This window comes from Eublepharis macularius, chromosome 13 (assembly GCF_028583425.1).
Source record: "Eublepharis macularius isolate TG4126 chromosome 13, MPM_Emac_v1.0, whole genome shotgun sequence".
In the NCBI taxonomy this organism is placed as follows: domain Eukaryota; kingdom Metazoa; phylum Chordata; class Lepidosauria; order Squamata; family Eublepharidae; genus Eublepharis; species Eublepharis macularius.
In genome coordinates, this window is record NC_072802.1 from 26,503,653 (window position 1) to 26,531,198 (window position 27,546).

A 27,546-nucleotide genomic window follows, 5' to 3' on the forward strand; every position below is an offset into this window, starting at 1 on the left:
AAATCTCTGATCTGTCTATACTGGAACCAATCGTAGTTCGGTGATAGTTCCTCTTGCGTCTTTATTCTAAGTTTAGATGCTTCTATTTTAGTTATTTCTTTGTATGTCAAACATTGTCGTTCGTTGTCAACAGCTCTCGGGTCTATCACCTCATATGGAACCACCCACCAAGGAGTTCCTTCTTGTAGGTAAATTCTGTACTTCTTCCAGATTGTGTATAGACTTCTCCGTACAAAATGGTGCAGGAACATCGAGTTGACCTTTACTTTGTCATGCCATAGGTATGCATGCCATCCAAATATTTTTTTATATTCCTCTAGGGCTAATAGTTTCTTGTTCTTTAATGTCATCCACTCTTTCAGCCAAACTAGGCAGATTGCATCATGATAAAGTCTCAGGTTGGGCAGTTGCATTCCGCCTCTTTCCTTTGCATCTTGTAAAACTTTCATTTTCACTCGAGGCTTCTTGCCTGCCCATACAAAATCTGATATTTTCCTCTGCCATTTTTCAAATTGTTTAGAGTCTCTGATGATTGGTATTGTCTGTAGCAAAAACATCACTCTTGGTAACACATTCATCTTAACCGCTGCAATCCTACCCAACCGTGACAGATTGAGCCTATTCCATTTAATCAAGTCTCTCTCAATCTGAATCCACAATTTTTCATAATTATTCTTGAACAAATCTATATTCTTTGCAGTCAGTTCAATTCCCAAATATTTCACCTTACTTGTTACTTCACAATCCGTTCTTTCCATTAACAATTGTTGTTTCTGCTTAGTCATGTTTTTGCATAGTATCTTTGACTTCTTTTTGTTAATGAAGAAACCTGCCAAGTCTCCAAACTCCTTGATCTTATCTATCACTTTTGGCATGTTCTCCAGTGGGTCCTCTACAATTAACATTACGTCATCCGCAAATGCTCTGACCTTGTATGAATAGTCCTTTATTTTTATTCCTCGAATTTCCTCGTCTTGTCATATTTGTATCATCAGAATCTCCAATACTAAAATGAACAACAGTGGAGACAATGGGCAACCTTGTCTTGTTCCTTTGCTTATAGTCAATTTCTTGGTCAGTTCATCATTTAACACAATTGCTGCAGTCTGGTCTCTATAAATTTCCTTAATTGCTCTGATGAATCTTTCTCCTAATTGTAGCTTTTCCATAGTGGCAAACATAAAGTCCCAGTTTAAGTTGTCAAATGCCTTTTCAGCGTCAACAAAGAAGAAACCAACCTCTTTATCACAACGCTTATCATAGTATTCAATAGCATCAATCACTGTCCTTAAATTGTCTCTTATTTGTCTGTCTGGCAGAAAGCCTGCTTGCTCCTCCTCTATAACTTCCGAAAGCCAGCCCTTCAGTCTCTCCGCCAGTATCTTCGCAAAGATTTTATAGTCATTGTTGAGTAACGATATAGGTCTGTAATTTTTCACATTAGTCAAGTCTTGGCCCTCTTTTGGGATCAATGATATGTTCGCTTCAGACCAAGTGTCTGGAATCCTTTGGTCCCTTAAAACTCCATTGATCACCTCCTTTAGGAATGGTGCCAGCTCATTGGCCATAGTCTTGTAAAATTTAGCTGTAAGTCCGTCTGGCCCTGGCGCCTTTCCTAGATTTGCAGATTGTATTGCCTTACTTATTTCCTCATCCGTTACTTCACTGTTCAGTTTATTTCTCCAAGCGTCCAAGATTTCTGGAAGTATCATTTTCTCCAAATATGACGCTATTGAGTCTTTATTTACTTCTTTCTTATTATACAGTTTAGCGTAGAATTTATAAAAGGCTCTACTAATGGTATTCTGTTCCAAATACATTTTGTCATCTTCACAAATTTATTTATTGTTTTCTTTTCCCTTCTTTTCTTCAGTTGCCATGCCAGGTACTTCCCAGGTTTATTTGCACCCTCAAACACTTTCTGATTCAGCCTTTTGAGATTCCACTCCAATTCTTTATTACTCATTGCTGTTAGCTGTTCTTGCAATATTTTAATTTCCTGGTATAATTTCTTTTTCCCTGGTCTCTTTTTTAACTGTATTTCCTTAGTTTTTATTTTCTCCTCAATCTCTTGTCTCTTCTCCTCTTTCTTCTTTCTTGCTCTGCCATTTAAGTCCATTAGTATGCCCCTTATAACCGCCTTATAAGCATCCCAAACTTTATCAGTTGGTACTTCTTTATTCACGTTGTATTGAATGAAAAACTTTGTCTCTCTTCTCAATATTTCCATATTCTCTTTTTCCTGTAACAAATCCTCATTTATTCTCCATGCTTTCCTTTTCCTCCTTTTCCCCAGCTTCCACATAATTGGGTTATGATCTGAGCCTACCATCGGCATTATTTCTACATCTTTAGTCCATAATGCCAAATCTTTTGAGGCCCAGATCATGTCAATTCTTGATAACGTGGAATGCCTTGCAGAATAAAAAGTAAACTGCCTACTTTTAGGATATTCTCTCCTCCATACATCTTCAAGAGTCTCTTGTTGAATCAACTCAAAAAAGAGCTTTGGTAATAGTCCTCTTTTCTTTTGTGTCATTGTAGTCTTTTTATCCAGTTCCAAGTCTGTCACTCCATTGAAGTCTCCAGCAAGTATTATTTGGTCATATGAAAGATCATCTAAATGCTTCCTCAAATCCTCAAAGAAGCTCTCTTTTGCGCCGTTGGGTGCATAGATTCCGACTACCAACACTCTTTAAATTCCAAGTACATTCCACTGCTACAAATCTGGCTTCCACATCTTTCATTATAAATTTTGGTTGTAGCTCCTCTTTTACATACAACACCACTCCTCTTTTTTTTTTACTTGAGGCCGCTACAAAGTCTTTGCCCAATTTTCCCAGTTTTAGATATTTTACATCCTGTTTTCGAATATGAGTCTCTTGCAAACAAACAATGTCACATTTTTGTTTTAATAGCCAGTGAAAAATATTTTTTCTCTTATTCGGTGAATTTAGTCCATTTACATTCCAAGATAATACTTTACACTCCATATTCATAATCTTGTTGGTAAGTCTTTTTCATTGTCCCTTATAAATCGCTCCATCTCCCGCTCAGATCTGATACGCTTTTTAGCACCTCCAAATTCGAAGGACAAACCCTCTGGGAGCTCCCATCTGTACCTGATTTTCATGTCCTTCAGCATCTGGATTAGCCCTTTATATTTTTTCCGATCTAGTAACACTGATCTGGGCAGTTCCTTCATTATGATAATTGTCTTGCCATCGATCTCCAATGGATCTTGAAACTGTTTAGTCACAATCTTCTCTTTCATGTTTCTTGTTGTAAATTGTACAATCACGTCTCTTGGTAGTTTCCTCTGGGTTGCAATTCTCGAATTCACACGATATGCCACATCTAGGATAGCCGCAACATCCTCCTCCTCCTTCCCCAGGTATTCAGCTAACACCTCCGTCATCTGTTCTTGCGCTGTCTTTCCTTCCACTTCCGGCAGGCCGCGAAATCTGAGCTGCTTCTCCATATGTCTGCTTTCCGCAACCGCCATCCTTCCCCTCATCAGCCTCATCTCTGTTTGTTGCGTATCTGCTAGGTTCTCCATCGCTCCTTCTACTGTTTTGACTCTCTGCTGCGTCCCTTGTAATTCACTTTGTATTGTTTCCATACCTTTCTTCACTTCTGACAACTCCGATTTTACTTCTGACAGCTCCGATTTTACTGTCTGTTTAACCTCTTTAATCAGCTCCAATTTCATGTCTTTAAATTCTTTAATCACCTCCAAAAGTTTTTTATCCAGGTTTTCTATTGCCGATTGCCACTCTTTCTTCGACATCGTGGGGCTTGCTTTAGCTCGCTCCCACGAGTCCGCTCTCTTCCTTAACTCCGTGGCGTTAAATTTAGTACCTTTTTTATTTCAAATGTCCCGGTCTTCCTGCATTAATTAATTTTAAAGGGTCCAAAATGTCGGGCGTCTTTTCTCTATGGTCTCTCTATGATTTTATAATCCAATATGGCCTACTTCCTTTTCCGCTGAGGCCGCGGCCCTTCCCCTCTCAAAGATGGCGATTCCCTTCTTCCTGCCCTCCAGCCAGGGCCGCTTCTCTCCAGCCACTCTATTGCCGTTACGCACTTCCTGTCTCCCGTCTTCCCACAGCAGATCTCGCGATGGTGTCTTTTTCTCACAGCTCCAAAGCCACAGGTATTCAAAACAATAGTCCGATTTCTTTAATAACTTCTTTAAACTTAGTCTCTTTTCTAATACAACTCCTGCCGAAGCTTCCCCTCCTTTTCACTAGTCTGTTGCAGTTTAAAAGTCTACTTTTTTTTCCTCTCTGGTTTTATCAATCTGTCCCGTATCGGAAGATAGTGATCTTTACCTTCCCTTCACTTTTCTCGGGTTGTAATCGCTGTTTCGATTTCAGATTCTCCTTTCCACTTCTTCCCCCAATCGAAGCTTGGGTATGTAGATCTTATGCCAGCCGAGTTGGCCCCAAAACTGCCGCAGAGATTGTAGCCGACCCGTCTCAGGGTGGGACCTCAAGGATCGGGAGGGGGCCCGTTGTGTAGAGCCCCCCCTCGTCCGAGATCAACGCGCCCTAGGGTATCGAGCGTTCTTTGCCTGCTCTCCGCCTGAGAGCAGTCGGCCGCGGGCTATTTTCACCCCGCCGGCCGCTTAAAACGGCAGTCCGGTCAGCTCCGCAAATGGAGCTGCGTTAGACCTCCATAAATCCCAAACCGGAAGCCTTGGCAGACTTTTTTATGGGGTGGTTTGTCATTGCCTTCCCCAGTCATCTACACTTTACCCCCAGGAAACTGGGTACTCATTTTACTAACCTCGGAAGGATGGAAGGCTGAGTCAACCTTGAGCCGGCTACCTGAACCCAGCTTCCACCAGGATCGAACTCAGGTCATGAGCAGAGCTTGGGCTGCAGTACTGCCACTTACCACTCTGCACCATGGAGCTCTTAATTGTAACTTACTACAGGTCAAATATATTGACCCCAACATATAACACCTCAGATCTGCAGTTATTACTTTCACAAGAGAGTTACCTATGTGGGCTTAAACTAATAAGGCCAGGAAAATTGTTTCAAAACTTCAAAGGAGCTACATACTGAAGAAGTAAAATCTGAACATAATGAAGGATGTTTTCCAATTTTTTTTTTGTTACTTACACAGAACACAATTAACACATAACAGTCACAAATATTTAAATACCAATTTCTGATATATTAGGAGATAAAACATGGAACTTTACTTCCTCCGCAGTCAGTATTTGCACAACGTAAAATAATTTTCTTGAAGTTGATAAAATGTCTCTAGAATTATTGAATTTCCGTGAAAATATATAGGCATGGCATATTAACCTTTGGCATAGGTGTGTGGATTAAAAACACACTCACTATTATTGAACATGAAAGAGAATCAATGACCAATGTCTGAAAAGGAAAAATAATCAAAGGATTAGGTTCTACTTACCTTTTTGGAAAATTCCATCGCTTTTTGCTCACTTTCTTCTACCTTTGCTTTGTCCACACAGCTATCTAAAAGGATTCAGATCACACGAACCAACTTGAAACCCACATTAAAGGGCAAATACATATGAAATATGTTCATGAGTTATACACAGCAAACCTTTCTTCTGAGCTTAAGAAAATATTTTGAAATGTTTCATCTTTCAACGTTCAACTTCTACAACAACCAGTCTGAATTCCCACTAGATGCTTTCTGGTTAGAAACATTTCTTGACTGTATTAGAGACTTGTTCAAGGAGGTATTTTATTAAACAAGATATTTGTATAGTTCAAATTCTGATGAACCAGAGTTATTTGTTAGGAAAACCATGCTGATCTTAGCAGTTTTTTCAATATTTTGTATGTTTATTTAGATATTTATACCCCACTTTTCTCCCCAGTGAAGATCCAAAGTGCTTACAACATCATTTTCCTGTCCTTCATTTTATCTTCTCAACAACAAACCCTTTGAGGTCAGTTAGACTGAGAATGACTGGCCCAAGGACACTCAGCAAGTTTCCATGGTGCAAGGGGATGGGGGATTCAACCTGTGTCCCAGTCCTAGTCCAGCATTTTAACGACTACACCCCACTGGTACTCAAGAACAACTTGGTACAAAATAAATGTCCATCTTTGTTGTTTCCCCACTAGTTAAGACCAGGGCTCATTTCAAGGGGGAACGCGCAGGAACGCAGTTCCAGCAGTTCCCCAAAGAGGTCACATGTCAGGTGGCCCCGCCCACCTCTTGTCCATTTTGGACCTGTTTCAGCCTGGATTGGGGCTGAAACGGCCCAGATCGGGCCACGGATGGTGGATCACTCTCCCACTCAGCAGTGGCCAAATCCTATCCATTTGGGGCCCCTTTTCGGCCATTTTCAGCCCTTTTTTTGCCGTTTTGGGCCCAATTTCAGCCCTGAATGGCCAGGATTGGGTCAAAAACAACCAGGATCGGTGATGTCAGGGGGTGTGTCATACGCAAATCATTTATGCTAATGACACACTTCCGGTGATGGCAAGGGGCGTGGCATATGTTAATGAGTTATACTAATGAGTCCTCCAGCTCTTTTTCTACGAAATGACCTCTGGTTAAGCCCACTTCAATGGCCCACTGTATTCAATATGAGACTTATATGCTTGCCTGACTGCCTTCCAGTGAAATCAGTAGAACTTAAACTGACTTAAATTTTGACAGGTTGGCAAACAGTTCATTGGTGAGAAACTTTTAATTCACAGCTATGTAGTACTAAATTGCACTTACCTACAAGGTGGGTGAAGTCCACATCTAACCTTCCTCTGCACTTGAAATCAGGATCCATACCACTACAGTGCAACACTATCTGTGAAATACATTCTTCTATTATCTTGTAATACTGTGGGCTGATGGCAAAATACACAGACAAAATCTCCAATTATTTCATCTTAATAATTAAGAAATTCCACATCAGATGCAACATTTTAACCTATTTTAACAAGGGATACTTGGGAGGTCTCTTAACACTTGAACACAGGGAATTCCTCAATTTTTGCTTTCAATGCATGGGTTCCAGCAGCGTACTCTTGGGAACAGGAAGTCTATGTATGCTTCCCAGAGCTTCATTCAACCTGCTCTTTCATGTAATACAGTTATTTGAACACCAGAATATTAAAAATTTGCAGCATGCAGAAAGAGAAAACTGGATATCCAATAAGGTGGTAAGTGCAGACTTCATATTCACCATAATTCTGAGGGGAAAAGATTTGTACTGAAGTTGTTTAAATCCACTGGACCATCACCTAAGGCTACAAATCAAATGTAAAAGCTACTATTAAGCAGTTGTTCAGTTCATAAATTGCCCCCTTTAACTTTGATTATATTAGCAGCTTCCCCAATGATACTTCCTAGACTTTTTTTTTTATTATTCCAACACCTTCTCCATAGAACCTGCCTGAGGCAGGTCACAAAATAAAACATAATAAAAACATAAATCGTTCATGTAATTGACATTAAAAATGGCATTAAAAACTCAGCAAGAGTATAAAAATAACATAATGAAGCTTTAAAAGACTTTCTTAAAACATTTCTCAGGCTACAAGCCAACTGCAAAAACTTTTTTAAAAGATCAACCCCTTAATTTAAAGTCTTGGTTAAAAGAAATATATATTTAGCATCACTTGAGGAGACAGGGTTGCCAACCTCCAGATGGGGCCTAGGGAACCCTCAGAATTACAACTGATCTCCATGCTGCAGAGATTAGTTCCCCTAAAGAAAACGGCTGCTTTGGAAGGAGGACTCTATGTCATTTTACCCTGTTTAGTTCCCTACCCAAATCCCACCTTGCTCAGGCTCCACTCCCAAATCACCAGGAATTTCCCAACCAAGAAATGGCAACCCTATAAGATGTGTTGAAAATTAGTATATTAGGTGCTTTATTGCTATATTATTTCTTGGGGTGAAAAGTGTTTCAAAAATATACATTAGTATTTTAAACTGAAAGACTTCAACATTCAGAAACAGTACACAGTACCATCTTCATACACCACTTCCCCTTCAAAAACAGCTAGAAATCTTTTCCTTGACATGCTAACATTCCATATGCTGGAGTATGGATGATCAAAAGCCACAAAAATATGTCTTCAAGCAACTGCAAACATATTTTGTTCATATTTGAAGGTATAACTGACTTACCGGACATAATAATCATTCCTGATGAGTAGAAAGTGTTGCAAAACGGATAAGAAATAATTTTCAGATGCTGTTTCTTTCAACATGTTATATAATAGGTGGTAGACTTCATTCACATCAGTTCAAGGATTGTCAAGGAAATAACAAAAAATATCAGGAACTGTTTATAGGAAGAGGTTTCTCTGCATTTTGAGGGCCAGAATCCAAATAATTTCTTCTGCTTGTATGGTGCTTGCTGCAGTGGAGTGGGTTCCCTCCTCCCCCCGCCTGCTTCCAGTGCTGACATTTCCACCTGCCTGGCTCATATGGAGGCAAGAGGTGACAGACCCCACCTTCTCCTCGTCTGGCCTTCTCCTCACCTGCCTGCAGCAGCTCACACTATTCCTTAGCAACCTGCGTGCATGCCTGGTTCATGTCTTCCTGTTCCACACTTGACCAGGTCACATGGTGTTGGGCAGTGCTTCCTCCTCTTTAAAAAAAAAGGCAGCTGAGATCTCATGACGTAGTGTTTTGAGATCTTGGTATTGTTATTAAAATATTAGAGAGATTTTATATTTTTTCCAAAACTTCAAGGGGTGTCTCAGATCTGCAGAAAAATACCCCTTATAATATCTGGTTTCAATCTTTGTTGTTCCCCCCACCTCAGATTCAGAATTATGATATTATTGTTTATTATGAATAATTTTTGGTTTTGTGCAGTATTTAGTACTGGAGAATAAACAAAGTTATCTCTAAGACAGCTAGAAACACGTCTTCAAAATCATGGCTAGATTGATCCACTCTCTCGCTTCATCATTTCCTGTGTTAACAGAGATTTACTGGGCTCTCCCAGAAGTCAATATCTTTGTAGAACAATGATAGTGTCACTAAATGTTTCAAAGGATTAAAAATAAAGGCCTAAGAATGCAAACATAAGCAATACAAACAGTGTGCAGTGGAACGATTCCATCTTTATTGGTAGTAATTATTTTAAATGGCAAGGAAAAATGCCAGTTGTAGTTTCTACGTACTCATTTGAAATATTTCACATACTCATTTGAAGTAGCCAAGTCTTATAGTCTCCTTGTGCTTTAGTACCTTTAAAAAATAAACAACTTAAATAGAAACACCCAACCCTATATTCTAAATCAGTGTTTCCCAACTGGGGTTCTGTGGAACCCTGGGGTTCTGTCAGAAGCCCTCAGGTGTTCCATGAGAATCCCTCTCTGCCACTGCTCTTCTCCTCAGCAGCCAGTCTCCCTCCCTCCTTCTTGCTCTCACATTCTTGCCTTCACTGAATTCCGCACAAGCAGCAGCATGCAATGGCTACTGGGAAGGATTGCACAGCAGCAGTCAGCACTGGCTGGGGAGCCCTTTGCTGCAGATAAGCTGTACTCCTTTGCAATCCAAGAGCAATTTGTACTAATAGCCAAACCTACTGGGATTTTCATTCATACAGAATACAGAGAATACTGCACACCTAGCTGCACATTAAATATGCTTGTCCCGGGGGCCGCTTTTGCCTCACCGTGCAGAGGGAGAGGCAGCCCTGCATTCCTGGGCCTCCAGGTCTTTGGGAGGCGGGGCCCAGCCCTATAAAAGGTGGCTCTGCCTCTGTAGGGCTCCGACAGAACTGCATGTGGGACCCCCTGTACAAGTCCTTCCCTCAGGCTCCATGGCTTGGGGTGCTTGCAGCTTTAAGGGGGAGAACATTCGCCTGGCCGGCTTGGTTAGAACCATGCACATGGATGGCTCGCACCTGAGGCAGTGGGTGACTCGTCCAGATAAGTCGAGGAGGTGGTCCAGGGTGATCCCTTGGTCCTGACCTGTACCACTAGTGATGCCCTTGCCGTTATTAAGTTTAATGCTGGTCAATAAATGGCCCAGATTTATACCCAAGCCATTGTGTCTGTCTCTTCATTCCGAATTGGGGGGGGGCAATCCTAAGCAAGTCTCCTCAATAATAGGAACTGTTGCATTTAGGTTGGGCTTATTCCCAAGAAAGTGTTCTTAAGATTTACAGCCCCAGTCGCTAAATCCTTCTGACCATCTTGCCTCTCTTTCCTTCTCATACTAGATTGCTCTTTCCAGTGAAAGGGTCTCACTGTAGGGCTGACTCTGCCAAGGAAAGTTATGAGAACTGAGTCAGAAATGTTTTAGTCTGCCTGGCTTCAGGCTTCATCCAGCTGCCATGAGAGTCTAGGACTTTCATGTTACCCTTAATCCCAAGAGAAAAAAGTTACTTGGTAGGACACACATCTCCTACCCTCACAAAGAGACTTGTAGCCTCCTGTAATGTTCTTTATTTTTATTTACTTCATTTATATCCTGCCTTTCTCCCGATGGGGATCCAAATCAGTTTACATCATTCTCTTCTCTTCCAGCTTATCCTCACAGTAACTGAGAGTGTGTGACTGGCCCACGGTCACCCAGTGAGCTTCAATGGCAGAGAGGGGTTTTCTAACCTTGCTTTTACTCCATTGTCTTTTACTTTTGTAATTCACTTTCTGCATAACTGTATGCCATTCGTTAGAGACAGTCCACTGCCCCATATTTCTAGTCTTCCTGCAAAGTTTACAAGACACCTTATGCTGGATGTTTGGGAAGTTATTAATTCATAGGGTCACCATAAGTCAGAAGTGACTTGATGACATATACTGCACACACGTGCTGATTGATTTTTTAAAGAAATTTTCTAATCACAATTTGAATTTCAGAGAGAAAGGTGGGTTAACAGTGAAGTAAACAAATGTGATCGCACGAAGCTGCCATACTGATCTTTCTAAGTGAGCACTGTCTTCTTTGACTGGCAGCAGAAACAGCAGCTACTACTCCCTTTCAGATAGAAATGCTGGGGATTGAACCTGGGACCTTCAGCATGCAAATGAAGAACTTTAATCCCAAATTACGGACCGTGAGCTAATGCTAGTCGATTGCACTCTCTGCCAACAACATCTTCTGGCCTGTATTCATATGCAGGAGTCCCTCAGAGTTTGAAATTTTAATTTAGAGATTCTTCCCCGGAAAAAAGATTAGGAAGCATTGTCCTACAGCATCTAAATTAACAGTAAACATCTGTTTCAACTGCCTCTAGTTGTTCCAATAAAAGAAAGTTTCAATAAAAGTTGTAGACTATTTTAACAACAATCTTAATTGGTCTGTGTCAAGTTTTTAATAGCAATGCCAAAGAATATGAAAGTATCTGTTTATCCTCACTCATGCACACTTTAAACAATGAGATTATGAAACAGTTACTTTTGTTTGCTAAATCTTTTGACTATTCTACCATTTGACAAAAGGTTCTTAATCTTTCTTACCATTTTAACTCCTCTCTCCTTCCATAAGCTTTCTCATCAACATCTCTTGATCTCAGAACCACCCAATTTACTGCTAACGTTAGTATCTCCTGGAAATTATGCCATTGTTAAAAAGGATATTCCATTTCAACTTTGATATCATTGAGGCGATGGGCCAATTCAATTAAGTCTTCTTCTTTGTTTTCATCAAAAACTTTCAGCTGAATATCAAGCTCTTCATTCTCCTTTTCTTTTAGATCCTGTTGTTCCAAGAAATAAATTATGAATGAGATAAATATTTTAGCTTATTAAATAAACTTTCTTCTATACTTTCTATGCACAGAATGTAAATAAGCATAACTTGTTGAAAATCTTATGCCAAATTTCAAACATAGATATTACCATAATTGTATTTCCATCTACTGTACCCATATGATTGTGATACATTAATTCACTGTAAGACACCCAGACTATGTAATTTCTGGTATTTATACATATAGCCGAAGTCATAGCACAACAACAACAAAAACCCAGAGTCTATCTACCTTTTACCTCTGGTGAATACAACATTTCTAAACTAAAGAAAAGAATCTGATCAAACAAAATTATTATTTGAGAAAACGTCTAAAGGACTCATGCAGTTACAACATAATTTTTGCCATAAACATGTTCATAACATTGACTACATATATATTGGCATTGATATATTCAAGCACAACAGTCCCAAGTATGGCGTACTGAAAATTCTATTTAAATTGCTGCTCTACTCTATTCCCAAACTCTCAAATGTGTATTCCAATGTATGCCAGTTAAAGAATTAGGAATTTTGCTCATGCATATTCCAGAAAAACCGTGCACTGAATCGCTGTGTTAAAAGTGTTATCTTCAGTTGCAAAGTATTCACATACTGCATCGTCATTTTTATGCTGTACCATCTTACAAGATTAACACACCCCTACGTTGATCTTTTCCCAGTTTTTCCTATTTCTAATGTGATTACAGTGGTTCAAAACACAGATCTTCTGATTAACAGAATGGTCTTGGTGTTATTTAATGTGCTGAACTGGCCTGGCTGTAACAAATGTATTTCTCAACCCATCACATGTTAAATACTTGTTCTAGATGGATCCTATTATTGGAAATGTTGATAATTTCCAGCGGAGATCCTGGCAATGTGCAACTTCCCCAACTCAATCTGAAGGCACATGTACAAAACTACAACCATTTGTGCTGTATTAATTCATAATAACAGGCTTTTCTTATTAATATGGATTAGAATCTTCTCACCACCTACTGGCAAATAAAAGAACAGAAAAATTATCTATGTTTGTCCCATTCTTTAACATCCTGGCTGAATACATAAAATAATGGTTAAAAACACTCTAATTGGGTTTGACTATGTGATACAGATATATTACCTCCTCCTAAAGGCCAATGGATAAATTTTTGACTGTTAAGAATTTGCACTTAGTCTGGCAATCAATTTTAACCAGCTTTTGTTTCTGATTATAGAACACTTCCAGCAATTAACAACATATGTATTGTTTAAACATATGCTTTGTGAGCTTTAAGCCTCGTATTTGTATAGTATCTCTAAATTTACATAAAACTGTTTTTCCCCCTAAGTATGACTACAGTAATGATCATCTGTAACACATAAAAAAGCACATGCATCAATGTTGGTTTTGTAAAAAAAAAAAAATCCAAATCGTTTATAGCATGCCACACTAGAGATTGTTGGGATTAATATATCACCTTGAAGTTCTTTTACTATGTTCCCTTTTATCTCGTAGGTTTCAAAAGACATTCGATAATCACAAGTGAGGACATTCAAAGATGATTACAGAAGCAGAAGTAGGATGACCCGTCGTGGTGTCTATAACAAAAATGTCAGCAATGCGGATCCCACAGTTAGCCACATAGAACACAACTCACAGTAATGAGTAGTATTGGATTTGCATATTATAAATATAAAGCCCTTAAGTTATTTATCCACATAACAATATTGCTTAGTCACATTTTATTTTCAAGAAAGAAAAAGATATGCAAAAATATAAACAGGAAAGACAAACTTGTCTCACGCAACATAATTATGCATAAATCATTAAACCATTAACTTTGAGAAGTATAAATCATTTAAAATATCTTGTAAAATCAAAGATGGTGCTTTTACAACTACCTACAATAGAAACAGAAACCTGTTAAGAAAAATTCATTGAATTAAGGTATGTGATTTTCTTTGGTAAGCCTGGAAATCCATATAAGAATCATGAACTTCTCTTCTTCTAATAAAAACATTGGATAGAGAGGGGTCCCACTAAAAAGTTAACTAAATCAAAAGGACTCAAAATCTATAGTCCAAACTCTTGGGCTCAGTTCAGATAACTACCATGTATGAAACCAGGTTTATAAAACCAAGATTCAGCTTACAGACAATCACTCAAATCCTGACTAGCTTAGACAAGTTTTGTTGCCTTGTCTCTGGGGTCTGCGAATGAACAAGCCAAGATGTCATCTATGTTTGTAAATCAGACAAAACAGTCAAGACTAACTATGGTAAGAAAGCATCTTTGGATCCACCTGGCTTCAGAGAGCAGTATCATGGACCCTAACTAATATGGTTAGTGCAGTGACCAACATTTAGACAATCACATTAACCATAGCTAGCTGAATTAAGCCATAGTTTTGCAAGATGTCTGAACTAGGTCTCATTTTAGAAGACAGTAATATAATTCTGCCAGCTCCACAAAATTGTACGTAATTCCAATCATAACTCCTAAGAACTGCAGTTTAGTTCTATGTTAAGAAGCACTTGAGTATATTTACTAAACTACATTATGGCTTTTTAAACAAAAGATTTAATTCAACATCTGTTACACTTTCATTGAAAGCCAAGTTATACTCATTTGAAGCTATCTGAAGTCTACAAAACAAAAGGCCCTGTCTACAGCTGTATAATAAAAGATTTAATTAAGGGTGAACATCTCTCGGTCACAATGCTCCACTATAAAGCTGGCTGTGCAATAGTTGTCCCTAACCATCTCTATGTAATTGATCAGACCTACTCATTCCCTGCTTTATTAAATGAGTAAGCCAGTGATTATCCGCACTAACCTATCAACCTCCCCTTTACACTTCTATATTCCTTTATTAAAATGTGAATCCTTAACTGAACATTCAAATTAAAATCTAAATTATGCCAAAGGTTAGGAAATAATCTTGACTATTAATTTGTTATCCTGATTGGATTTCATATTACCCAATAAAGGTATGAAAATGAACACTAAGGGGAAGGAGTTGTGCCACATATTCAACATATAATCTTTCAAAACTATAGGATGTAATAGAAGCCAGCTTATTCTGTCCCACTGGATTGCGAAAGATAATATAATTCTTATCTTTCACTCAATGATTATTATATAGGCTAAAACTGATTATTTACTTTGACATATTTTAGCCAAAGTTTTAGTACTGTAGTGAATGATGAATTTATATTTTCAATCATGCCCCCCTCCCCCGGTACTATCTCTGTCACAATAATATGCCTTGGCTAGAAACATGAACAAATGCATGCTTTATTTAGTCTAAAAGCTACAAGATTTGTTCCCAGCTGTGGCCTAAAGAGAAATTTCTCCTTATTGCCTGTTGGAGCATCACCATCTTTTAAGGTAACATGGGCTGAATCCACATTACCTCCGCGCGTCCCAGTGTTGCACTAAATGTTCGCTAAACAGAAATCGTGCTTGAAAGACGCTATACTTCTCGGTGTTTAGTGAACATTTAGTGCAACACCGGGACGCGCGGAGGTAATGTGGATTCAGCCATGGTGGTTCACCATTTTTGAAAGTAAACAAGCAGTTATATATTGAGACAACAGCCAAACAAACTCTGAGAGAAAAAAAGTTTACAAACAATAAAGTATTGTCACATCATACAATGTTGAGATAAACATTTTAGTCCACTCAACATTTTCAAATCAAAACAGTAAGAGTAGCTCAAGGTCAATGCAGAAACTTGACAGAAATGTGGCAAATACATATATTATAACTGAGTAAAAAACATTAAGCAGACACATTGCACCCTGAAGATAATATTTTCAAAGGTACAGTGGCCATTTTTAGAAGACTAATTGGCCTGTGAAGTTAACCACTCATGGTCTAACAATACAATCTGCAGAGGCTGTGTTTACAGAAATAAACACAGAATCATTTTGGCTTCCATGTTAAAGTCCAGCCTGAAGCAGTTCTTCAAGAGGGTCATACCAGGTGAATCAAGAAATAATGCATTTCCTGCTTTGACAGTGAAATAATTCACCAGGGAATTGTGGCCATAATATTTTAACACACTAGAGCTTCTAAGAAAAATAGGTGATAAAGTTTCAGATCTCCCAACTGCACCATATTACAGTTACTGCATTTGCTTGATCAAATGCCAAGTGTTCAGTGTTGTGGGAGAGTGTTGTGAAAAATTACGGCCACATGTTAAAATGCAACAATGCTGCAATGAGCACTTGCCTGTGATAAGTCAGTTTTGCGTCTGCTTTACACAGCTTTGGGTGCTCCTGAATAACCAAACTAAAGTCTTTAGAAAGTAGGATACATCTGAATAATTCTTATTTTATATTAAAGGAGAAGAGGAAGCAAGGAACAAAATTGCCAGTGAATATGGTGCATGATTTTTACTGAGACATTTGCAAAACAGAGGGCTGATTTTCACAGAGTAACTTCAGGAGTTCATTTACTATCATGCTCCATCAGTTGGTTCTGAGATTTCTTTTTTCTTAAAATAGCACGCACACCCCATCCCATATAACAAAATACTTTGCGAACGCCTTAGAGCAGATTAGTAGTGAAGCAGGGTATATGAAGAATAACCTGCTCCTAAACAGAAACTGTCCCACACTTCAAAATCGTTGTCAGAAATATCCTCCCCCTTTCAAAAGTTAGGTGGAGTTGATTGTGTTGTAATGTTTCAGCTGTCAAACTCTGCCCTCTCCAGATATACTCATTCAGCAGCACTTTATCTTTGTTTTTCAGACGCCAGATTAATAGTGCTATCCAAAACAGAGTTAAGCCCTACTAAATCCATAATTTAAATAGATGCCTTCAAGAGATTGGGAGAAAGGATATAAATATGCAGTAGTACATTTTTTAAAAAAAACAAAGTGATTAAAGAGTTTCTTTCATTTGAACAGTACGCACAGGAGAACTATCTATTAATACAATAAAAATCTTTATTACCCAGCACTCATGGTTAATCAATGTACTGGATACGCAAACCTATTGCTCTGACCCACTCACCCTCCCAGAGAAATCTGCAACTACCAAACCTCACTCTGTTGGGAATGCCAAGAGGACAGTTCCCACATCTGACAACAGCATTTCCCTCAAGCCATGTAGGCATCCTACACATCAAGCAGGCAAGCAATCCAGCTGTTTGGAGGCCCTCTGTCGGAGCTAGTTCCCAACAGCTCAAGGCTGGCTGAGGGAGAAGGAGGCATCTGAGGATAACATCAGTTGGCACTGCCAGTGGTTAGAAGCCCAACAATGGCCAGACACATCAAGCTGGCCATGTGCAGAAGCAGGAGTGGGATACCCACATGGCTGAAGATGCATGGATATGGTAGGTGATGGGGAGGAACTTGTCTTCTGGGTGATGCCAGTTCACTGAGCATTCTAGATAATCAAGTACAGGATAACAAAGCTCTTACTGTATCTATAATTTTGGTAAAATGCTTTGCTCCCTTATTTTTTCATACCTGGTACGTTATTTTAACGTGGGGAGTTCAGACAAAGTCTGCGCTGTAGGTGAGATTTTTTTAAAAGTTCCCCCATGCCACAAGTCCAGAGCCTTATAAACTTATCCAGCATATACAAATAATTCCTATAAATGCTAAACACTACCGAATGTAACCAACAATTAGCAAATAAATGAAAATGAATTCCCCTTACTGTACATCTCTAATGCTTTCAGTTTTGCTCTCATTTCACAGTTATTAAAGATTATTAAAACATGAAGTCAAACTTGGTCATATAACATACACAACTTGCCTAAGATTTATAATCAAAAAGGCAAGCAATCACAGAATTCAGTACATTAGCAATTTCTACATATAACTTACCGGCAATATTTTCTTTAGCCCACAGCGTAAGAATTCATTTCTCAAGTGTATCCTAAAATCAAGATCTTCAGGAGAAGTGACAAGGGCATTTATGAGTTGCATACAGGCTGCCTGTAATTAGAAATTATGATAAAAGAAGCTTATTAGAATCAGCATTCTCAATGCACATATAGCCAATCAACATTGCAGAAAAATCCCTCCTAGACTAGAAAATACACAATCCAACTAAATAATTATTTTATCAGAAGGCAGTGAGGATTTAACCACAGCCTTGGTCTCCAATAACGTAGCCGCCACTTGGTCCCATCTCTATGAAGCAAATGATATAAATGAGGACTTTTTTTTTGCTACTTGGCGATGGTGCTGCAAACCCTGAAAATAAGTGCTAGAAAGAAACAGGCTTAGTAAAAGGATTAACAATAAATCACATTTAAAATAAGTTATTAGTTAACAGTTTCGGGCAGGAAGGGATGTAAAAGCAGCAAATAACGATAGTACGTTGCCATTTCGTCACCATTTAAGTTTTAATTATGATGTAAGTTATACATGAAATTAGGACGTCCCTGAAAAGTGCATCAACTTTGGATTGCTACAAGCTACAGTGAAGTCTTCCAATAGTGCATATGTCTGTAACATTGTCACTGTGTTTGCCTGAAGTATCCTTGTTATGTTACAGCTTTACGTTTAATGCTAACTTCAAAGCCCATACGATTTCATCAGCAAATGCTGCAGAAAAGAGTGCGAATGCCATCCTCAGATTCTTTAGAAGAGAAGGTGCGGGCTTTATACCTGCAGCCCTGAAACTATTCCAAACAAAATCATTAGCGCAACTCTTATACGGATCACAAATGGGACTAACCGCTAATGTTAAGATCTTAGAAACGGTTCAATCTAAATTTCTCAGATCTCTATTTAATGCACCTAGATGTACTCCTAATGTCATTCTTAGGCAAGAAGCTGGTTTGCCCAGAGCTGAAATAAAAATCTGGGAACGTGTCATCTATTACTGGCTAAGAATTCCTCTTGAGCCAAAGGGTTTAATTCCCTCGTTGTTAGCTTCTGACCCTTATCCTACATGGTGCTCAAAGATAGCTGATAAAATTAAACTGATTGGCTTGAACCCGGTAGCCCTGTTCGATATGGGACTCAACAAAGCAAAAGCTTTAATCACCCCAAATGATGAGGCAATGCTTCCTCTAAGCTATAAGAGCTTTAAAAAAGGACTGAGTTATACCATATCCCCATATCTTTCGGACATTACAAACAAAAGATGTAGATGGGCCTTCTCTAGAGCAAGATTTGATGCATTCCCCTCTGCAGTTTTGTGTGGGAGATTCTCCTGCCTGCCTTTGCAGCAGCGCTGTTGTCCCCGTTCAAATAAAGTGGTCAAAAATATCACACACATACTTTTGCACTGTGTATTTTATCAAGAAGAAAGAATACAATTAATTATCCCACTACTCTATAGATTTAAACCATTAGAGTATTACATGGATTTTAGTCGCGAAACCCTTTTAGAGGATAGCCAGAGAACTGTATCTTAAGCAGTTGCAAAATTCTGTGTGATGGCACTCAGAAAGTGGTATATCATTTGATGAAGGAAACGTCAATTGCTGGGAAGTGAATTAACGAAGTGAGTGAGTTTTTACTGTTAGATATATATACATATATATGATTTTATCTTTTATGTATTTACCCATTTTAAGTATTTAAAAACTGTATCTGTATTTTACTTGGCTGGTCTTGTGACCGTAATAAACCCTTTGATTGATTGGTTATGTTACAGCTCTGACATGACTGAACAAGCCAAAGGACATGTCCAATCAGAAATTAATAGAATGAAAAGGTGCCATCTGCTGTGATTTTTTGCCAGAAGAAATTCTGGATTAATCATTTGTGTTAACCATCATAAAGAGAACATTTTAGTCAGGAACAAGTTAATCGGTCTTGCAGCTGTACTTTCAGTCAAGGATCTCAAGACAGATCACATAAATGCAAAAACCTTTAAAAGAGATTCTCTATTACACTACTATATGTGAGTTTATCATAAGGGCAATGCAATGCCGCTAATATTTAGGTGCACCTCATCCTTTTTGTGCTTCTGCAATGGAGGCAAAATATCTGGTCTTTCTTTGGTTTTCCTTTCATCCAGTTCTTAGCCTTTTCCTGGGAGACCATAGTACAAAGGTTAGAGGACAAGATGCCAGAATTAGTTACTGGTGGAGAACCACAGTTTAAGATATGGGAAATTATACTATCCCAACAATAAATATAGATAGCAGCAGTTGCAGTAAATATTCTAATACTTGTTAGGAATTGCATGAGTTTGAAAAGAGTACGGTCATAAAGTAACATGACTCTTTTATTTTTGAGTTGTCTAGTGTTTCCAGGATTATACAGGACATATGTTCATGAATCCTCCATATACAACTACAAATTGATACAATTAATCCGAAGAGCTGATCTTAAATATCAAATTAAGAAAATGTGGGGGTATGACAAGGAAAAATTAACTCTCAAACTATGTTACCTTACTTTTTTGTCCAACAGAGCAAACAGCATTGGGTGGGGGGAGGTAAAAATATGACAAAGGAGAAAGGACTATATACTTCTCTAGTAACATCACTAGGGATGGGTGATTGGGTATATCAGGTCAGGATATATTAGGACACCTGGACATACCAGAATTGCTGATCCTGATTAATCCCATAAATATTCTAAATAAAGGAGCCTGGCAATTTAAAGTTTGCAGCAGTCCCCTCTCCCCGATTCTGAAGGTTTTCCTGGCAAAAAAGGGAGGGGAGGAGGGAGATGATGCTCAGAAGCAAATGGCATTGCACATCAACGTTCTATCTAGTCACGATGATGCTTTCATGTGAACAATGAGAAAACTGTCATGATTAGACAACTGAGCGCTCCCTAACATGTGATGCCATCCATCTCTGAGAGTTACTTCCCTCTCCCCTCCTCCTTTTGCTTAGGAAAGCTGCAAAAAGGTGGGGAAAAACACACAAGCTGTTGAGATTAGCTCAAACTTTGTGGTAAGATTGTTTTGGAGCATATGTCTGCTAATAGGCCGGTTCTGCAGGGATCCTCTGGCTTTCTGGTTCTGTTAGGCTTTGTTGGTACTTTTTGGTTAGTGGTTGCTCTTGTCTGCTTGGTTAAGGCGTCATTGCCTTGGAGAAAGCATTAGGTTCTTCCCCCCCCACCCCGGAAACAATGGAGAGTAGCTGAGGACTCTTTGTTCAGGGGCCTGTACAATTGCCCCCCTTGATCGAAACTTTTTGAAATGAGTTCCAAATACCAGACTGGTATGGAAGGTCCCCAATATAGGGAAAATCAATATTTAGGGCCTTCCCCATAACCAGAACTAATTTTTTGTTTAAAAAAATCAGATGTACAACACTAGACATGGGCACGAACAGCATTATGAACAGAAAAAACCCACAAACAGCTTAATCTGCTGTTCGCGAACAAGCTGTTCATGAGGCCCCATCCTAAACAAACAGGTGGTCGTTGCAAGCCTCATTTGTTGCCTTTGGCAGCCGTTCGGCAAGCCAGACAGTCTGGCACCTGCAATCAATCCCCTTGGCAACTGAAGGCAGGGACTGAACTCTGTCTGAGCTCCTTTTGGCTTTCCTTCTGGCTTTAACCCTTCAAAGTACTTCCAGCAGAGAGTCCCGTTTTTGCCACTGTGAAGAGAAAATGACAGCCAACGGGGAGACCCGTGGATCATGCCTTTCCCAGGGTGCAATCTCCCTGAAACTTGGGGGGGGGGGTCTTCAGAGGACAGTGAGAACTATGTCCCCTGCAAATTTGATGGGTATTGGACATTGGTAAGGACAGTTTGTAACCCCTCAAACTAGCTGCCAGAAGACACTGCTGTTTTTGCCAGAACAGGGCCCTTTAAACTATCAGCTGGCAGGCGGCAGGGTGAATCTTTAAAGAGCCAGGTAAGTGGGCTTGAGGGGAGGGGGGTTAAGTGGGGGGAGTTGGGGTGGGGGTGGTTCTGGCCCCCACGAACAACGAACATGTCCAGGAACAGTTCATGCTTGTCCATGTCCGTTGTTCGTGGATGGCAACGAACAACGAACAGGGTGTTCGGGGTTTTTTTCCCCATTCGTGCCCTTGTCTATACAACACTAATCATTATTTTTTTTTTTACTTCATTATACTTGACCTTTCTCCCCAATTGGGACTCAAAGTAGCTTACACAAGTCTCCATTTTTATCCTCACAATAATCCTATAGGTTAGGCTCAGAGTATGTGACTGGCCCAATGTTACCTAGCAAGCTTGGCAGAGGAGGGATTTGAATTTGGGTCTCCCAGATTCTAGTCCAATACTCTAACCTCTACACAATACTGGCTCTCTATCATCATTACTTCAATCCTGTTCAGACTGATCTGTAGCTGTTTTTAAATAAAAAATAGGTAAAAGTAAAAAAGCACTGGGCAATCTAATAAGGGATGTCTCATGTACTGTGTAACTTGGACCTTAGTTCAAATCACCAAATATTAGTCGAAGTGATACCATGGATTCCATTTTACTGTATTTACTGTTCAGGGAATTTCTTATATTTGCTTTTGATCTCCCCATGACATTTTCATTCATTCTTTTTATTTATTTAGCGATTTTAGTATCAGGTGGCAATAAAACTAAGTTTTGTTTTGGATCTTCACTAGCTACGAAAACCGATCTAGCAATTATAGTGTTCATAACATTGCTTGCATTCATCAAAGAAAAGGGATGTCACTGCAGTATAACCTTGACCTCTTAAGGAACATAATCTTTCCTTTAGTTTCTTCTACTACTCAAAGTTTTCATATTGTCATGTCAAGATTACAGAAATGATTCCTGTCTTATGGCCTTAACCTTACAGGGCAGAAGTCACGAACTCAATCATTATCTCATTCACACAAGGTGGTATTCCAAGATGATCTGATCCCTGCCATGATTCAGAGCTAATACACAATATGTGTGTTGAGAGGGGGGCTCACATAGTAGACAGAGTAGCTAACTAGTGGAAAATTTTAGTTTGTGCTCTTCTAGGCTCCAATAGTAAGTTATTCGGCTGAAAAAGAAACTTTCAGCACAAAAACAACTCTTGAAACAACCCATACTATGGACCAAAATAAATGACAACACCTTTCTTTAATAATAACATTCAATTTATACACAACCTTTCAGGACAACTTAACACCCACTCGGAGTTTACAAAAGTAGGTGGGACTGAGAGTGCTGATAAGCTGTGACTGACCCAAGGTCACCCAGCTAGCTTCAAGCAGAGGAGTGAAGAATCAAATCCAATTCTCCACATTAGAGTCCTGCCACTCTTAACCACTACTCCAAAGTGGTTCTCAATGTACACTAGTGGTGCACAGAAATTAACTCCACTGAAGCGGGGGGGAAGTAGTACTAAGTACATTCATCACATATGGAGCACATGGATCCCCCCCCCCACAATTACACATATTGCAAAGCCAGTGAAACTATTTTTATGAATAGTACATTTCTAGACATTTCAATATCCTATTTACGTTCCACAGAACTACTGGTCACTGAATGTTAAATCTTCCCCCATATTTCTAACTCTGTATTGATAGGACATAAAGAAATGCTCATAATGGCTTTTTCATGAATAATATTTTCAAATGCAGCAACACAAAGGAAGATGTGTGTGCATGTCATGAAGTCAGAATTGACTTAGGGTGAGCCCAGCAAGCAGCGTTCAAGGCAACTGAAAGGCAAAGGTGGTTTGTTAGTGCCTTCCTTTGCAGAGCCTTCCTTGGTGGTCACCCATCCAAGTACTGACCCTGCTTAGCTTCTGAGAGATGATGAGGTATCGTACCACCTTCCCTCTTAAGGAAGATATACTGTTTGACATAAAAGAAATATGGAGCAGCAATCCTTTCGTATATTCTGCTGCTTAACATGCAAAAAACCCTCTACTATAATCACCAAATCTTTTTTCTGCAATTGCTTATATTACACAATATAACAGAATATTGTTTATTAAAAAGCTAAAGGCGAGAACCTCACCTGTAACTGCAAAGCTTCATGATTCTCAAGCCCCTCCACAATGTTAGAGAACCGTTCTCCGTTGTTTCTCTCTGCTGCCATTGTGATGGCTCCCAAAATTTTATCCAGGCTGAAACAGACATTTTGAATGTTTAATGTTATATATGTAACTTAAGTTTAAGAATCTATGAGATGATTCACAACAGCAACTCTCTTCTTAAAAATATTTCTGTCTCCCTCCTATGAATAAGGCCTGCCAATTCTAAGTAATGAAGCTCTGGGGAGGGGGCGGGGTGGAGGTTGCTCCAAGTTTGGAGGTAGACAGCTATTTTACAAAGGTTGAGAGAAAGGATGCAAACAGGTGCAAAAAACTGTGGCACAGATTGAAAAAATATACAGTATATACAACAGACCAATTCTATAAGTAACTCGAACATATGGACTCTGGGCTGCTCATTCTGCTTTATGTCTCCGTATATGCCTTTTCAGAATACACTTTTCCCAACATACTTCTGTCATGGGATCCAATTTATGCCTACCCTGTGACAATTCTGCTCATTTTCTACCCTTTCTTCCCTTGCACTGAAAAAGATGCTATGACAGTCTCCTCAATGTAACTCAAGTCACAATTCACAATAAAATAAGAAAAGGAATAGGAGATGATAAACCATCACAAAGGCACTTGAAGTCTCTCTGACAATGAAACGCAGTGGGGGAGAAAGGAACCAAGATGCACATCCAAATACAAAATTAATTCAGTTCTGTCTGTTCTTCTGGTTGACCAACTCAACATTTAAGAAAGCTTCTTGCTGTATTACTTACATATTTTCTTCTCCAATGATACAAATGGCAGAAAGTATTTTTACAGCTTCAGTCATCATGTTTGGTTGCTTTGGATCAATTGCTCTAGCTAATAACAAAAGGCTTCTTTCATCTCCTAGAATTCTTTGCAGTCCATACTTAAACAAAAAAAAAAAGTTTACATGCTAGGGACGCCTCCAAATAGTGTCCAGGATTGTAAAATGTGCATTTAAATATACCAGTCTTATTTCAAAATGATTAAGCAGCTTCACAAATATGCACTAAAGCATCTTTCAGGCCATATTCAAACCAAATTATTAATCTGTGCAACAAATAAATTATTTTCTTCTATTACCAAATGGGAGACCTTTTCAAAATGCCTCACATCATACTGAAAAAGTTGGTGACGTAGCAATTAAAATATTTATCTTCTGGGCTTGATCAAATCTATTTGCTTTGTCAAGTTTTAGATCTTGCAAATGGAATTTTGGCCAAAAACTAGAAGAGACATACAAATAATGAAAGTGAAAATATGAGAAACATACAATACCCAACTTGATTTTTTCCATTATATTTCATATGTCATTCCTCAGCTCGCTATCCATATTGTGTGAAGTAATTTTCATTATAATGCTAAGCACAGTTATACTCTTTGAACCCCACTAACTTCAATGGGCTTGGAAGGGGGGAATCTAACTCCATTTAGAATTGAACTGGTTGTATAACCTACATTGTAACACAATTCCCAGTCATTTATATGTTATCTACTCTGATTCACCGTATCAAGAAAATACATGGTTTCTGTGAATGTTCTAGAAAAGTATGTAACATCTATTTTATGTATTCATTAGTTGCTTTAAAAAACCCATTACACTTCAACTGCCTCAAGTGAAGTGATTGCCTGTTAAACAGCCAGAGAGGCCACATCTTCCTGGCACTTATAAAAGAAGGGAAAAGCCAAGGAATTCCCTGCAGCCTGCATAGGTATGGCTGTGTATTAAAAAGGTTGAGAATCTAGTATAATGTCTTTGTCTCATCCTTCTCCCTATTATCAAAGTGAATCTGCTGTGTGAAGGCAAGGTAGGGAAAAGGGGAGAGAGCCAGGAAGACATTTATCTGTTCTGGGAATTGGCAGATATGCCAAAGACATGATGGAAAATAGTGAGTTTTAAAAAAAAATACCACTTCCCCTCCAAACTCTGCAGGGACAGAAAGTTGGCACTAGAGATAGGCACAAACCAAAACACGAACCAAAATTAAGTACGAACCAGGCTGGTTTGTGGTTCGTGAACCGCAGTTCATCAGATCCCATTTCTGACGAACCACCATGAACTTCAGGCTGGTTCATTTGGTTTGTTTTTTGGTTCATGACTGCAGACAGCCTGGTGCCAATCAATCAGTTTCCTAGGCAACAGTGGATGGACTTCCTGCAAACCTTCTGCTAACCAGGTCTGGCCCGGAATTGACCTTCTGCTGACCCGAAAGTGATGATTTTCTGACCTGGATGTGACATTTTCATTAACCAAACGAACTGGTTCATGAACTGGGGGCAGGTTCGTGAAAATTCGTGGTTCGTGAAATTTGACGAACCATGAACCGCATGGTTCATTTTTTTCTGGTTTGTGCCCATCTCTAGTTGGCACACAGGCACACACACACATACTGCCTACAAGCTGACAATGAATAATAGCAGCAGACAACAAGCACAAAGTCAGAGCCAACTAGAACTACAAGTTAGGCCTAAGAGAAACTAACCATGTGCCAGTTGCTTCCCTTTATCCAGGATGCAGAAGGGGAGGAGGAGTTTGCCTTTGGAGAAATATCTCCCTCACAGCTTAAAGGATCGGTGAAGCCAACATTGTGTTGCCTCAACCAATAGGATAGCACTGGATCCTCTTGCCTTTTGGCTCAACAAAAACAACAGGCAAGTGGACTTTCTGGCAGTTATGTCACAAGATGTATACTTAATGGGCCTTTTTGCCCACAGACTATATGATGGCAAGTCAACTGACCACAGCCCCCAAAGCTCAAGCTGGTTCTACAATCAATTCACCAGTATGAGCAAAGAGACCACAGAAGTTGTCTCAGAGCCAACTCTATTGAGCTGGCCTATATCTGTCAGAGAAAGAGAGTGAATACTTCTATTACACTGCTCCCCCATTGTTATATTTTTTCTTAATTTTTTCTTAAATTAAACCTCTTGTGTGTTTTAAGATTTTATAGATTTATATTACTATAACATTTTTGCGTACTTTCATTATGTCAGATTTAAAGATGTTATTTGACTCTGGTATTTTAGACAACACACCACACTTCAATATTCATATACACGGGCTAGGATCCACCAGAGTGTTTGCAGAGACAAAAAATCGTTCAATCTATAACAATGCTCCAGTGGACTGGAGCCATAGGTTTGGAGAATTAAGTTTAACAGAAATCTTGTTTGCAGAACTCAAGCTCAAATTTTGTTATGTCTGGTTACCATTCCAGTTAACCTAGTTTACCCTAACAGACTTATTATTCTAAAAGGTCCTATTTCTATCAACATATTGAACAAGGGCCTCAGTCAACAATCGACATTCGTTACCAGTGACACTTGCTGCCCAATCCCCATTTCAAATTCTAATTTTAAACCAAATGAACTTGCATCATACTGCTGATTAAATGAAGGAATAAAATAAGAATTATATTTTTGTTATTGAATTTCTGTTGAATATAACGACTACCCAATTTCTTTTTATAAGGAACTACTTCAAGATTTGTTTTTAAATATTTATTTCTTTGTTGACAGGAAAGAGTTTCCAGTAAGAGACTAAAATCCTTTTCCTATCCGGTAGAATACTGGAAACTCAAAAAAAAAAAAACTAAACTTTTATATGCTTCTCAGTCACTGAAGTAACTCAAAAACTAATTGTCCATTATTCTTAATTTGTCTCTTCTAAAAGAAGTAATAAACCACACAGAATAGGCAAAGTATCATTAGTAGATCCAATTTCCATTTCTTTATTGTAATAATTTCTTAAAGACAAAGTCATCACTTGATAGACTGTGCTCATCCAAAGTAAAAACCAGAACGAACTGAAAGCCTTACCTTATTATTCATAAATGCTTTGAGGCACTGGATAAGTTTATACTGGTTTTTCTTGTCAATACTTTCTTGCCTTTAAGGAGAAAAGTACGTTAAACAAAGGCATTTT

General features: G+C 38.9%; 1 protein-coding gene across 1 annotated transcript in view; it reads right to left on the reverse strand.

The window, feature by feature from the left end:
* The window catches only part of DIAPH2 (diaphanous related formin 2), a 444,699-nt gene that overhangs the window by 341,466 nt on the left and 75,687 nt on the right, over positions 1 to 27,546 (reverse strand). The window contains exons 8-15 of the mRNA XM_054995941.1: positions 27,441 to 27,510; positions 24,371 to 24,507; positions 23,570 to 23,678; positions 17,530 to 17,640; positions 11,550 to 11,668; positions 8,137 to 8,253; positions 6,730 to 6,848; positions 5,437 to 5,501 (exon numbers count right to left, since the gene is read on the reverse strand). Coding sequence (XP_054851916.1) covers positions 5,437 to 5,501; positions 6,730 to 6,848; positions 8,137 to 8,253; positions 11,550 to 11,668; positions 17,530 to 17,640; positions 23,570 to 23,678; positions 24,371 to 24,507; positions 27,441 to 27,510 — 847 coding nt within the window. The remainder of the gene's footprint in view (positions 1 to 5,436; positions 5,502 to 6,729; positions 6,849 to 8,136; positions 8,254 to 11,549; positions 11,669 to 17,529; positions 17,641 to 23,569; positions 23,679 to 24,370; positions 24,508 to 27,440; positions 27,511 to 27,546) is intronic.